Consider the following 15,973-nt stretch of genomic DNA (forward strand, 5'->3'; position numbering starts at 1 on the left):
CTACAAAAACACCTTCTAACACAGCTGAATCCCCAGTGTCATCTCAATCTGTGAGGCCCTCCAACTCTTCAATGACAACCAGTACCACTGGTACACATTCGTCAACATTTCCAACCAGTAAGCCAACACCATCTCTTGTCCAAACTATAACATATTCACAAGGACCATCTGTACCTTCACCTCACAATGTCACAACTGGTTCTCATAAAACATCAAAGTCAACTAAAGCAACTTCCCAGACATATGTAACACAACTGTCCACTGAAATATTTTCTCCATCAATCAAGACCAATGAACCTTCAATACAAGTTACACCCTCTTCTACTCTAGAAACCACATCAAGAGATGTGACTACACAAACCAAAAATAATTCTACAGAAACAACTCAATCATCTACAATCACACAACACAACACAACTATTTTCTCCACACCAATGACAAGCACAAAACAAACTACAAACACTGTTACAACAGAAAGCTCAACTGTCACAACTGCTATCGAACCAATAACCAATCAATCAGCATCTACATTGTCTCCGTGCCAAGATGACACCTCTGGAGATAACTGCATTTATGGGGACAATGTTGCAACTCCTGTTTTCGGTTAGTGGTCCTGTTCTTAATGGAGTGCTTCACCCATGTTTTTACTTCATCTTCTTCATATTGTTCCTCACTACTGCTCATCATAAGATTGAAGATTATACCATTTCCGTCTAGTCACTGTGTCTCAGAGATGGGCTTTCGACCCCACATACTGATGACATCATTCAGTGGTGATTTTAAACAAGATGTTAAACTGTTTTACATTTGTATTGTATTGTATAAACTAATAAAATCTTCATAACTGTAATCCAGTTACAATATTGACACAACATAAAGAGATTTATGTTATTCATTTTGAAATCTCTCATGTTAATCATGTGTTGCAATTGCAGATAGTGGAGCAGTACCCACAAGAAATGCTAATATTTCTTTGGAAATCATGAAGACATTTCAGGAGGCATTTTACAATTTAAGCTCACCACAGTCGCTAGCTTTCATAAACACTCTGGAAAAGGAGGTAAAAGATAGATTCAATGTTGTATGATTTAATTATTATGAGGTTATTCACTAAAACGTAATAATCGTCATCGTTAATGCTTCTGTTATGGGTAATGCTGCCTATCTTTTTGAACGGCCTTATTCATATCGTTGTTTTTTACTTCCAGCTTGAAATCCTATGCAAAGAGGCAGATCCACAGAATTTCAGAGGAGTAAAAGTCACTAAATTAATGTAGGTGATCAGAATTGTAATCTAAACGGGTTTTTTCCTTTGTTTTTTATTTGACATTTTACTTTGACATTTTACTTTTCACTGCTGTAGACCAGGAAGTGTTGTTGCAGAGACTACAGCTGAATACAGCTATAATAACAGTGAAACTCAAATACTGTTTCTCAACTACAAAATCGGTGACAGACTGAGTGATATCTTCAATGACACAAGCAACCTAAACAGAATTGGCCAAGCCTTTGGAAATGTGAGCGTGCAGCTGCAAAACAGCGTAATACTGCCACCACCTGAAATTAAAAGTGAGTGAGACCATCATGAATGCATACATTTTTGACACATTAAAATTAAGATATACACACAGCTGCTTTGTACTGTACGTTTAACAATCTTGGTGGTGGGCATGGCGTTTGTAGTATACTATTAAATTATATTCAATAAATTGATGTGACATTGGGAAGTCATATTTTGTATTATGTACTGCATATTCAACAGATATCGCAGACCTCCGGCTCTATATCAACTGCAGTAGGTTTTTTAATTACACTGCTGAGGTTGTTAATGGGCGATGGCAATGCATTGGACCTTGTAAAACAAGCCCAGATTACTGCAATCAGCATGGACAATGTCTGAATAACATTAAACTGGGAGCTACTTGTCAGTAAGTCACCAAACATCGTTCTTTATTTCTGCATATCATGTTAATGGATCATACAACAATACAACAATATCCAGTTATGAACAGTAACAATGTGCATTTACCCGAGTATCTATACTTTACTTGAGTAATTGTATTTTTGTATACTCGTGACTTTCACTCCACTACATTTCAAAGACAAATATTGCACTATTGCACTATAATCTCACAACGTGAGTTAACTTGTGAGCTTGTAGATCTGCTATTTCAACTATTATTTTAAATGGTTACATTTCAATCGTAAAAATATGACTGTAGTTGAGTGATATTTGACAGGAGTATCCATTCTTTGACTGGGGTTGAGTATCCATCCAACACTGGCAGTAACCATGTTTAAATGAACACAGGTGCTACAAGTCTGACCTGGAGCAGTATGACGGTCCACGGTGTGAACTCTTCCACTGGGGCCCGGGGTTCTATGGAGCACTCTTTGGATCACTGGCTGGAGCTCTTCTCCTCCTGATACTTGTTGTTGTTGTGGTCATTATACTGAAGAAGAGAGGCGGAGGCCGAGCCATGTGGTGAGTTTTCATGCATGGAAATAGGGTTGGGCAATTACCGTATTGTACCGAATATAAGACGACTCTGATTATAAGACAACCCCCCTTTTTCAAGACTCATTTGTGGAAAAAGAACATTGAATGTCAAATAGTCTAGTCCCCGATTATAATACAAATCCGTTATTTAGGATATTTCTATTGGAAGAAAAAAACGTAGTCTTATATTCAGACCAATAGGGGTAAATCGAAACCCATGTTTAGAACCAATAATTCATCTTGCTCATGTTGTAGGTTAATCAAATCATCGAGAAGAAAGGTTTATCTTTTGATAATTGTTTTTATTTATTACTGTATATATCAATGTATCAACAAAAACTATTCGAATCAATTTTAAATCAATTAGTCTGATTAACCCTGTATTATACTTTGTGGTTGTGTACAAACATTGTGAAAATAGGCAAACTATAAGCTCACAACGCGTCTTGAGCTTGTAGATCTGGTATTTTCACTATTTAAAAAAGAGTAATCGTTCATTAATCGTAATTGAAAAACATGTGACATGCAAATGCTTCCCTAAGGTTTATTGCCCCTATCCATTTGATTAAGAATGTCTTAACAAATCTTAGGAACAAGTCACATGGCAACCGACTGGCGGATTTCGAGGAGGACTTCTTTGATTTCTCAGACTTAGGTTTGTTCCAGTCCATTAATATCAATGTTGCATCATCCTTAAACAGTATGTGATTTTAACATTCCACATTTGGTTCTTTTTTCAACAGGCCAGGGAGGGGCATACAGCGTCAATCACAATTTTGGATTTGCTCGATAAAGCTCTAGTTCAGTTTTTAATCTATATAGAGAATATTGACACTGAATAGCAGTGTGTTTGTTTATAGTGTGCATTTACACACAATAAGCCATATAGGTAATTAGGTCATTCTACAGAAGTTGTGCAAATTGAAGGTTGGGGGGTGAAGTAAAAAAACTAATTATCATTTTATTTGAAAAAATGTACAGTGTAATCTCACATAATGTTTTTTCTGAGTTAGGATGAATTTATTGACTGACCATTTTATTTTTTCTTGTTGCTTATTCATTATAAATTACATTGGCTGCATTGTTTCTGCTGTGACTGCTCATACCAACACTAATGATTTGCACTTTGAATAGTAGGCCACTGTTCCAAATTATTGCACATTGTACGCATTAGCACTTTTTATTTTATTTTAATGCTGCTCTCTCTCTCACCTTTTATGTTTTTAATTGCCTTTGCCTCCTTTAAAATATTTGGTTTTTACTGTTGACGAGAGAAAGATATTTTGATCCCATGTACTAGTTGTGTATTATGGAAGTGACAATAAATTGATTCTGATTCTGACTACCACCTCTAATCATACAATGGAACTATAAATGATGTATTTTTCATAGGCCTACATATTATTAGATGTGCCATCTGTCTGTCTGTCTGTCTGTCTGTCTGTCTGTCTGTCTGTCTGTAGGCTACTGTACTTACTACTTAGGCTACTTTACTTATTGGGTAACCAACCAGTACAATTAAGTGGGCCCCTGAGACCTCTGGGTACCTTTTTAAGTGGTGCAACCACTTGCTTACGCAGCTTTGTGGGTCCGTCCCTGGCTTTGTCCGTCCCCGGGGGTCGCCGGGGTGTCCCCACATGGTACCTCTGTCATTTCTTGACCGTACAGTGACAGTACAGTACAGTAACCAACTGTTGCCTGAATAATTTACTCCATTTTAGAAGAGCATTCAACAAAGTATAATTATGCTAGGCCAGCTCTGCTCTCTGCATAGCTCTAGTCAACGCCAGCAAAGGGCATTAGGGCTATGGACCATAGCTAGTAGTAAGTAGGCTATGTCAGTGATTTGACAATGGTAGGCTAAAAGAGGCCGGCACGGTGCACCAAATAAGAAAATGTGCACTCAGTTAAATACAATTTAAAGTTTACCTGTAAAACATGTCGTCAAAACTCAAATAACCTGACACTGCTCGCTGGTCGCTGCTTCATGATCCGCCTGCATACAAGACGAGGAAGAAATGCATTTTGACTGCAACAGAACAGAAGCGAATTTGCTCACTTATAGCGATGATTTGTCATGATTTTCTTTGTCATGACAATCCAGCTTAAGCATTATAACACTATACACCATGTTCATAATTACTTACTTATTTTCTTTGCTTACATTTATTAATATTCTACCCACAAGGCTTTTGTTAGGTCAGATGTGATTAAGTGTTTCTTCGCTAGATGGCGTGCTTACTCTTTACACCACCTTTTGTATACAATGTAGACAGAAGTTTCTCGACAGCCTCTTATTGCTCACTAAATATTAATATAATTTGATCACAGTTGCATGGAAGACAAATGCTACTATGATAACAATTACTTTACCTTATTTTATTTTAATTAGTTCTTCATAACTGAGTGGCGTGCTCTGACATTATTTACTGAACAGAAATGCATGGATTTTTTTGCTTGAACTGGAATACCCTTTTGTTTCATTATGTTTTGTGATTTCTGTTCTACAAAAGTAAATTAATTAAATTATTATTATTATCATCATCATCACCACTGATATGGTTTGCTGTTCCAGGCAAACATTACACATTACAGTCATCTGCAGCCAGAACAGCAGATGTTATATAACAATTAATGAGGCGCTATACACTAATGAGCATAATAATTCTTATCATGAAAAGGAGTTTGTCCCAGGCTTAGGTGAAACTTCTGCTGAATCAGTCCATAGATGGACCTCAGGCTCAGACTAATTACTTTATACCAGTGGTTTGCAAACTTTTAAATATCAAGGACTTCCAATAACTCTAATGTGTAGAGTGTAGAAATGGAACCAAATTGTCAGACCTTGTAGGATCCTTGTAGGATCCATTTGGACCCCCTCAAGGAACCCTGAGGATCCCTAGACCCCACTTTGTATTTGTGACTAAAGTCACAAAATTGAAAATAGTTCCTCAGGTCAAGTCCTGATAGCTATCCCATGGGCTCATAAAAATGTCCAATTTGAACCTCATCCATCCATCCATCTTCAACCGCTTATCCGTAGTCGGGTCGCAGGGGCAACAGCTCCACCAGAGTGCTCCAGACTTCCCTCTCCAGAGCAACATTAGTGACTTCCTCCTGGTGGAATTCCGAGACGTTCCAAGGCCAGTGAGTCGATGTGTTTCCTCCAACTGCACCTTGGTCTGCCCCGGGATCTCCTCCCTGTGGGACGTGCGATTTAACCCATTTGGGCGGGAACCCCTTTTGGTGTTCACATCATGTTATGCTTTAGCTATTGAAAAATCTACTAGCTTGTAGGTCTGCCATTTTTGAAATATCGAAGAACGACTGACATAGAAACATAGCTTTTTCAGAAAACTGTCAGGATTTTGAAGACATTTATAGAATCGTTCCCAGGTCAAAATGGGTTAAACCTCGGTTGCATAAATGTTAAGGTATGAAGTTAACTTTCCGCTAGCTTCTACTTGATGCTCATGAGTTAAAATAAACAGAAAGTCAGAAATGTAATAGTATAAAATAATCTACAACAATCTAAAATATCTACTGAAAATTAAAGTTTGTAGTAAAGTCATTGAAATGTACAGTAGGTTACCATTTTAAATACTTTAAATAACTTACTTAGGAGTACTGCATAACTATACTTATCCCATACAGTAGGCTATGACCGAAATGTTGATTCTATAATGAAGCAGAGAAACGTTAAATGTTTTTAGAGAGTGTATGTTGATTCAAAATTTTAGATAATGGACATCAATACGAGAGATTTCTAAATATGTACTGTAGGCCTCAAATCAGATTTATGATTTCTCAGCGCTCTGCTCATTCAGTCAACATTTGATCTAATGTGTCTCTGACTAGACCATAGTTTAAATGGGTAGCCCTTGTCCCAGTTGCCATAGCCACCACCCATGCTGTCGCTTAGCAGCTCAGCCAAGAGCCCAGGTGAAAGGGTTTGCAGGTGGCCTAGATTGATCACAGTTGCCTTTTGTTCAACTGAGGCACAGCACACAGTTAATATCAGCACACAGTACATATGTTTTCAAGTCACTACTGGGGACAATAGACAAGTACACCCAAAGTTGGCAATTATTTTGCCTCCAAAAGTTTTGGGATTAAATGTGATAAATGCTTTGTCGCTCAAGTGTGTCGCTTGCTGGAAATGACCGAGAACATGACACAGAGGCATCGATGCAAAAAAAAGACACTGAACTAAGACAATAAAAGCAACACTTGCAACCATTGTTGAAATGTTTTACCATATTTTACCACTTAAATAACCATAGTCCCACAGAGGTCTAATACTAGAATAGTAAAGCCCCTCCTCCTCTTTTCCCTCTACAACAATATTCTACAAAAATAAAAGATCTTGAAGCTCAAGCTCACAAGCTTAGCTGCTATTTTTGAAAAATCGTTAAAATGTGCCTAAAATCTTTCAGAAAATTGTCATGATGGGCGAAAACATTCACCAAAAATAGCAGGTCTCACTTTGGTCCAGACTAGAGTGAGGGGAAAAGAAAGAGCATACAGTTGCAACTCAGTTTAAATCCTATATATTTTGTAGACACGAGTCCTCTGTTAGGCCCAATCCTTTTTTTCCCCCTCAGCACCAAATCTCATCGCTTGCATAGTGAGCTTGTGTAGAGCTGCTATTTCTTGCTAAATGTTCACCCCAGAATACGGATGCTTGTGGTCAAAACAATGCAAAAGAACATACAAGAATTGTATAAACACAGTCATAAATAAGCCATTTTATTTTGTTTCCTTGTTAAAAGAATATAGATTGATCAACTATTCATAACAAATGGAATTGTTAAATACTGTACACAGCATACTGTACTCTCAGTGCATATCTTCAACACAGAGAATCTCACTTAATTCTTGATAAACTAGTCTTCATTTTGATGTTCTTTTCTCCTCTTAATTCCTAATAAGACATGTGACAGGTTAAGATTAAATAACATCAGTGTACAATGTAAACAATATTTCAGACATTACTGCCAAGTCCAAACAACATTGTCGTTGCAAGGTTTGTGACCAGGAGGGGTGAGGGGAAAGTGTACTTCAAAAACTGTTTGACCACAGCACTAATTTGTTTTCCATAATTGAACAACACCATGTTCCTCGCCTAGGGTTACTTCAATGAATGTGCTACATTTACAATTATAATCCCCTACGTTTCTTGAATCATCCATAATAAAATTAATATATTTATTGGCTGCCAGCAGCCAAAGTCTCTCGGACCACACCCACTGCAATCATGTAAGGCAGGAATGCTTGAGCAGAACAGGAAAGTCTGTGTGTTATGCAGGTAAACCCTGCAGAGTCTATGCAATACGTCTAACACCTCATCTCCACAATATCTATTTATAGATTGTCCAAAGTTAGAAGTGATTTTTAATCTAAAACCCAACGAATTAACTATATTGTAATGGGCATTACAATATATTTGTCAACTATCCAATCGGCAATTAATAAGTAGCTGGTTATTGTACCCTACGAATTACAAATGTGACACTGGGAACTAGCTAAAATGGTGGGTAGATTAAATATTAATTCTAATATCAATGGAGGTAGTATTTGAGGCAAATTAGTTCCAAGCTATGACTCACAGCTTGACCAAAAATGAGCTCCAACAGTTTGACATAGTTCAGTAAGAACAGCATCATACATTCACATAATGTTCAACAGGCCATTTTCTGTGCAACAAAACAGACCTGGACATTGACAGAAAGAAATATATAAGTGTGCACTTTAGAAGGATGTACTTTTAAAAGCAGGTGCTGCAAACAGGCAGAGCACAGTAACAAATATTGTTAGCTATTTTTCTACTAATACTGTAGTAGAAAGTCATTCTATACAGTATCACCAGGTGTGTACTTTTACTACTGTCGCTCACAACAGGCCACACACGCATACAGTAAACACATGCATACACACACAACACGTAAACTAACAATAGTCAATTTCACCAAAAAGCTGCACTAGACATTTCACTGGAATCATACATAGCTACCAGTAATCTATCTCTCACTAGTACAAAATGTATATGCCATGTGTACATCAGCAAATGCAAAACAACACAGACATACCTGTAAGTGGGCTAGAGAAAGATAAACTTCATCAGGGTGGTGAACTAGATCAATTTAACATGCATCCATATAGTTTTATCATCCATGGCATGCATACACTATAATACAGGTAGCTAGAGAGTTTGCACCACTTTGACTTCATATTTCACTACTTAAACCCCATATACTTGGGACCACCAGGTCTCTGTCCTTGACCTGCTCCTTTTCACCAAATATCTTGTGTAGATCTGTTATTTTTACCTATCATGACATATCCAGAATAGGGATGCTAGAGTTCAAGTGGTTAAGTGATGGCTGCTTCACTGACCATTCGTACACACACTCACTGACCATTCACACACACACACTGACCATTCATACACACACACTCACTGACCATTCACACACACACACTGACCATTCACACACACACACACACACACACACACACCACTGAGAACATGAGGTTGAAGTCCATCTTGAACCTTCAGACTGCACCACAATATCAGCAAAACGGTACAATATATCAAATACCATGAAACAATATAAAAAAGAATCACTCTGCAATGTCAAATTTGATCCACAATCTATGATCAGGGACACCACTTCTCATCTAATTTCTGTAGCTACAGCCATTGCAACATTTCCAGTAACTGCATACAGTGCATGCATTCCCTGTATTTTCAGAATACGGAAGGGGTAAAACAGATATTCAGTAAAAGCAGCAGTTTGAGGGGCTTTAGTGTGTCCAGTTTCATCGTTATTTATTTTGACCAGTTGTTGCTTGGGTAAAGTAGAGTCCTCTCCCATCAAAAGAGAATCGAGTTCATTTCTTTTCAAACTAAATCTACGTGTGCTTTCCAGTCCGAGTCCGATGGCCCTGTGGGACTGTTCATGACCCGGAGGATCTTCTCAACCTCAGGTGTGTCCAGGAAAGCAGGCCGCTGAGGCAACAGAAAGTAATGAGTGGTGCTGGCCTTCCTGCCATTCTCCATGACAGGCAGGATACAGGGCGACCCCTCGCTGTTCTGTCTCTGCAAGCCCCGGAAGCTTACATATTTAGGATCGGGGGCAAAGCTTTGGGTGGGTGGCATTATCCCGTTTACATACGTAGGGAGGCTCTTGGGACTCGGAGTGCGTGAGCCGCCTCTAGACAAGGGCTCCCTAGGCGGTACCTTAGGGGGTTTGTCCTCGTCGCTGTAAGCCCCTGACGAAACCTCAGCTGACCAGCGCCGGTAGTCTACGCCTGTTAGTCTACCGACGACGGACCGCGGAGGGATAGGTGGGGGCACCTCTGAATTATCCGTGCCCTGGGCATGCCGGTGATGGCATGACAGGCGTGATGTGGGCTTGTTGAAGGAACCGGCTGGGCCGGAGTGAGAACGTCTTAACTTCCTCTGAGCCCTTTCCTGCTGTCTCTGACACACCGCAACAGATCTCTCCACTGGCTCTTGCGGCCGGTGTTCGAGGCGCTCCTGCACCACCTGCTGTGGAGGAGGTGGAGGCTGCTGCAGTAGCGGCGGCGGGGGGGGCTGTTGCGGCTGCTGCGGTGGCCTTTTCTGTGCAGTCGGGCCCTCAATATAGGCATAATTGATCTGCCCGCAGCCCCTGAAGCTCCGCCGACTAGGGGCTCCGTAGCGAAACGCAGGCGGCTTGGAACAGTTATCAGGCACCAGGCAGCGACTGTCGTCGGAGCTTGTGAAGAATTCCACCTCATTGTCCATCGCCTGTTCAGGCGAGAGGTCTGTCCGTACGGGGAGGGGGGGCAGAGGCTTGGAACATCGGCCTGGCGTCTGCGGTGGACTGCTGTGCTCGTACACAGACAGCCTCTGGAATGAGGGGACTACCTGGTCGTCGTCGACGGGGCTCGGCGTTGACGGTTCTGCGCATGAAAAGAAGAGATGGGTGGGCCGGGATTTCTTAGGGGGTAGTCTCTGCATGCTGGGGCTATGTTTCTGTTTCTGTCCTGTCAGAGGAAAATTAAATGAAGATACAGATGTTATTGTATGAACTGCATCATCTACCAATCAAGATCTGTTGATGACATGAACCCTAGCATCCCTATTCTGAGCGAAAATTCGGTGAAAATAGTGAGCTTGCGGAGACATTTTCAGCGTAGAGATTTGATGTACGGGGGAAAACAAATGAGCGGGCCCAAGTACAGACCCCAGTAAACTATTTAGAGCTCAACTATGATATATAATAAAATAATGCATCATAATTCTAGATTTCAGTTTCAAGCATGAGTGTAGCAGCTGAACCATGCACTGTGAGTCTACTCTGGTGTGGATGATCGTAGAGTGGATGGATGCAACACTTACCATCATAAGGCAACGACGATGTAGGTGGCATGTGTTGCTGGGCACGAGAGCTGTAATCCATGTGAGCTGTATTCAACTGGTAGTACAAACTAAAAGGAAGAGAGAGAGATAACATCAATATTAGCTTCACTAGTGTACGTCTCATGTTTGGGGAAATTAATGCCCTTTCAAAACATGAGCTACATTACTATTATCGAAGGATAATGATACATTTATATGCCTAATTAATGCATCCCATCGTACGACAAAATAGCTCAAGTTATACCTGCGGATAGCCAAAAATAGCACATCTACAAGCTCACAGTGCATCGCAATGTGGAGCGTCAACTTTGTAGATCGGGACTATTTTCAGCACACAAAGACTTCTGCGTACAACAAAGTATAAATCAGACATAAAAGCGTCTTTAACTTCTAGGAACGTACTTGTTGACGTCATGAGGATAACTCCATGAGGGCTTAGATCCAGCCATACTGTGACAGTAGCTGCCCCGCAGGAAGGGGCTTTCTGCGGGTAAACAGATTTCCTGGGCAGTCAGGCCCGCTGTGCACATGCTCCAGGCACAATCGGGTCGCATCAAAGCCAGGAAATACTCAGACACCGGCCTCCGTTTCTTCTAGTGTACCTGGAGAAACAAGCCAAGAAACATACGTGAATGACAGCGAGAGACATTTGAATGCAGAAGCTAGTGAGTGGTGAGACATAAAGCATGATCTGATCTCGCATCAAAGCCAGGAAATACTCAGACACCGGCCTCTGTTGCTTTCTAGTGTACCTGAGAAAACAGCCAAGAAACATACATGCATGACAGTGAAAGACATTTGAATGCAGAAGCTAGTCTTGAGAGATCAAAGAATGATCTCCAAAACCAGGGTCAATAATCTGATGATGCCACTCATGCCAGTGATTTCACCGTTTGTTTGTATAATAAGACAGGAACACTTTTAAGATTCTCCAAGAAGACATTGAAAGCAAAACAAAACCTCAGCATGATGACGGTGGTTCTACTGTACTCTAATTAAAGAGTGAGTCATGATGGTCTTGCTGCCTGTAGTACTACTTTTCAGAGAGAACATGAAGCAACATTTGCCCTGGTTCCTCTGACTAAAGAATGCCAAACGCTCAGTTTGACGGGAGTTTAGGACACTTGTGCCCCAACAAGCCCTGCAGACACTCTCACAGAGCACAATGCGTCACACAGAATTCTCTGGCCAGGATTTGACAGACAAAATGTGCGAGCTAGACAACTCAAAAAAAGATTTCCTGTTAAAGAACATAATTTGGTCAAGATGCTACAAGTTGGAATTGGGACAGAACAAAAAAGGTAGTTGGGACAATCCCTTCAGAAACCTTCTTCAAATGCATTTCAAAGAATCATAATAAATGTTTCTGTATGCAATCAATCATCAGCTGCACAAGGTCTCTGCAAGTCTTGAGTCACTAAAGTAAGCTCAAAACATACACATTTCTCCATTAACAATAAGATTCTAAACTTTGCTATTAAACACAATACCTACAACCACAAAAGTCTTACACATAAATCATTTATTTTACAAGTCAGACCTTCAGTGTTAGACTACTAATGTAGCTTGCCCCTGCAGAGCTCAATGTCTTTCACTAGGGTTCAACGGGACAGCATGGGATAGTGTTGCAACCACTCTACATGTCAGATGACCTGGATGTTTGTGTGATGTCAAATCCGTGTCAGAGCCGAGTAAACAATTCATACACAATGTTCACCGGCGAGGAAAAGTAAGTAATATACCGGAGTCCGGAGACTAGAAATGCCACTAGTTATTTTGACTGCCCAGTGTCCATCTCATGAATTAGTTATGAAAGTATTGGCAATGTGAGGTGGAATACATTTTGGAATGATGATGATTCTAAAGTTCCAGTGAGTAAGTAAATCAGAAAACAATAGAGATCTGAATAATTCAGTGTGAGCATCATTCATTACGAAATACAATACACATTGTAATTGTGATACCAGCCGTGCAGCATTGCAACACTCACACACATCACACACACATACTCACAAGCAATAATTTCAACACGATTAATCCCATTGTTCAAAAAGGAGGAAAACAGGTGCACCGATAGGCTTGACGACCATGACTATCCCTGTTGGGACCCACAGATGAGGTCTGTGTGCACTCAAACACACGCAGTCTTCGTAATAATGTGAGTGTGATGACTGAGCAGACCATTACCCCCGTCCCCCACAGTCACCGAGGGACACGCAACTGAAGACTAGACAGCTGGTTAAAAATATATATTAATAAATCACAGCTCTGAAACAACAGCAAGCTTGGGACATCATCGGCCTTAGCCAAATTGCCCAACAAGGCATCCAATCTCTATGCCCAGGGCTGCTGATTTGGTTCGGTGGGGATGGGAAGCAACCTGATCCCTGATAATGAACCCCCAGGGTCTTGCACTTCCTCTAGCAACAGGTGCAAAGGCACTTCGTCCTGGCAGTTAACCATAGGAGCATTTACAGGCAACAGGATTAAACAAATGATGCGTAGCCATGGAGATCATTAACCCTAAAGCAGTCATGGGGTAACTGGTCAGTTTAGAGATGGTCGGATAATCCTGTCTGCAGGCGTAAGAGGTGAAATGTGTTCTCGGGCAGTGGACGTGGATGGAAAATTGGAAATACCGCATGAGAACTAGCCTAACACTAAAAGGCCTATTCATAGTCCAGTTTTCGGTGAAGAGGTGACCACCAAAACGGTGGTTAGTAAAAACAGAGAGATGTGTTGTGTGACCACCGCAGTGTGGCATCATGTTGTAGTTTTCACTGGTCACCTCGCTTCACCGAAAACTGGACTATGAATAGGCCTTAACCCTAACCCATTAGAAATACAGTAGCCTAAAATGGACATGTCAGTGAGCTGTGAGTCGTGACTTAACATCATATAGTCCCCCCACACACACACAAACCCACATTAAGTATTTAAACGCTTTTTACATGTATCTGTTATTCTGTTTATTTTATTTAGGAGGGACATCATGTACCAATGAACAACACATATAAGACACTGTAAATACACATGGATTTAGCAAGAGATGCTCATTTTCATCCATAGACCCCTCCACCCGTCACGTCAATACGAACATCGAAATAAACTACAAAAGAGAAAAGTTAAAAAAAACAAAAAAACATCAGCTGAAAATAATTGTGCCAGGGACCTCCATACATTTGTTTTTCAATATTTTCTAAAATGTTTACCTTTTTCCCCCCCAAGGTTTTTTGAGAATAGCCTGTATCAACTATACAAGCTAGCCCATGTATATTGGGTTAGTGGTTAAAGTTGGTTCCATATAAACTTATTTTGCTGTGGACCCATGGAACCCCCTCCTCAAGGACCCCTCACCCCTGGGGGTTCCCAGGCCAGACCCCCACAGGTCCCACTATTTGAGAACCACACTGACGTTGCCTATATTTGCTTGCCATCGATACATATGAATATGATATTAGTTATACACAAGCCACGAAGGAAGGAGCTCGTTCACACCCCACACTTACACCCTGCACTGGTTTCCCAGCAACCATACCCGCTCTACCTGTGCTGCAAGCAAACAGCCGCTGTAGGCGCGCGCACACACCCCCTCACTTTACCGGATTGAGATAATAATGGTTAAAAGCCTTCCAGCGAGGCAGGTGACTCACACCATAACATACAAGACTGATATATATTTACATGTCTCGGAAATGGTGAAATAGAATGGATGGATGGATGGATGAATGGATGTGTGCCCCTAAGCGAAAATAAAACATGTCATGATGTTGTTGTAGACATGTAAAAGTATAGGCCTGCTTGCCCTGCTACTTTTTTTTTTTTTTAGCAAACAATTCAATTCATTCCTTTGAATCTGACAGCAGGGTAGTTTGCCTTTAAATGCATTTGATTATATTCATAAAATAGTGTGCTATTCACTGATCATGAATTCGAAGCATAGATGATAGATGTTTAATACAACAAAATCGGGAATCCCTATCATGCTTTGTCCCATAAAAATCTGCATTAATTTGATTAAACGCATGAGTATTCAGGCGTGAACTTGCATCAGTCTCACTCACAAGTGCTGTCCTCAGCATAATAAAACAAGCAGGGTTAGACTAACACGCATGTGAATTTACAACATCTTCTACATTTCTAATTGATTTAGGAACTCACCTAAACAACTTCGGAGTTCTCGGAGTTTTCCCTCCAATCATAAGAATCCTCTTTCGGTAAATATAGCTCCCTTTGTTTTCTATGGTGGTTTTTTCATATAATCGAGAAATCCTTTGGTGGTGGTTGTTTTTGGGCACCCAGGTACTGTATCACGTAAAGTGAATACAGTACAACGCGATCCTGTAGCTACAATGTGACACTTTGAAATAGTGTAGTATTGTTGTGAGCGATGATCTTTTAAGCTCCACCACACTACAAGAGCACGGCGGCTCCGCCCACACACACTTGCTCTTAAAGTGACAGCTCTTCGTTTCACACGTGATTCTCAATCTTGAACCCTGCCACCAAGTCACCAACCGAAGATCAGCCAAAACTAGAAGATCTACAATCTCACGGTGCGTAATTTTGGTAAAGCGTAGAGATTTGCTGTCCAAGTAGCCAGCCAACTCACTCAGAACCAATTTACTATTAAAGTCTAGAGGGTTTAAGTGGGCAGGGAGTAGGGACCCCCAGTTTGATATTAATTTGACCATGGACCCCCATTTGATATGACTTTTATACCTGGCCCTAACCTACACTGTAAAATCCTTAGTGTTAAATGAACTCTGAGAGGGTACAAATTGGAGCCATTTGTACATTTCTCAGAGTCAGATCGAGTTACAGACTAGGGTCCATGATTTTTGGTTCCCATGCACTGTCAGTGTCTGTAACTAATCATTTAGCTGGAGACCCCTGAAACCCCCTCAAGGACCCCTAGAGAGAGTCCCTGGTCCCCTCATTGTGCTACATTACCTGCAACTCGAGACAAACCAGCAGTGCATGGTGTAGGCAAAGTACTGAACCCCAGTACTTGAGTCATATAGACCTATACTCCTGCCTGGTGAAATATTACTGAACTAGAA

General features: G+C 40.7%; 1 protein-coding gene across 1 annotated transcript; it reads right to left on the reverse strand.

Moving 5' to 3' along the window:
• Positions 1–7,233: 7,233 nt before the first annotated feature.
• errfi1a (ERBB receptor feedback inhibitor 1a) lies at positions 7,234–15,263 on the reverse strand. The gene is made up of 4 exons (XM_083770478.1): positions 15,072–15,263; positions 11,313–11,512; positions 10,890–10,978; positions 7,234–10,534 (listed from the first exon to the last, which is right to left on the reverse strand). Exons 2-4 carry the CDS (start codon positions 11,462–11,464, stop codon positions 9,405–9,407), a joined length of 1,371 nt encoding a protein of 456 aa, XP_083626604.1. The 5' UTR covers positions 11,465–11,512; positions 15,072–15,263; the 3' UTR covers positions 7,234–9,404.
• Positions 15,264–15,973: the final 710 nt, after the last annotated feature.

This window comes from Protomyctophum parallelum, assembly GCF_964188405.1.
Source record: "Protomyctophum parallelum genome assembly, chromosome: 8".
Lineage (NCBI taxonomy): Eukaryota > Metazoa > Chordata > Actinopteri > Myctophiformes > Myctophidae > Protomyctophum > Protomyctophum parallelum.

Excerpts from the sequence above, each read along its gene's own strand:
- errfi1a (XM_083770478.1), bottom strand. The coding sequence starts at position 11,464 with ATGCGACCCGATTGTGCCTGGAGCATGTGCACAGCGGGCCTGACTGCC. Across the intron at positions 10,979-11,312 it reads TATCCTCATGACGTCAACAA|TTTGTACTACCAGTTGAATA; the intron begins GTACGTTCCTAG and ends TCTTCCTTTTAG. Across the intron at positions 10,535-10,889 it reads ATCGTCGTTGCCTTATGATG|GACAGAAACAGAAACATAGC; the intron begins GTAAGTGTTGCA and ends TTCCTCTGACAG.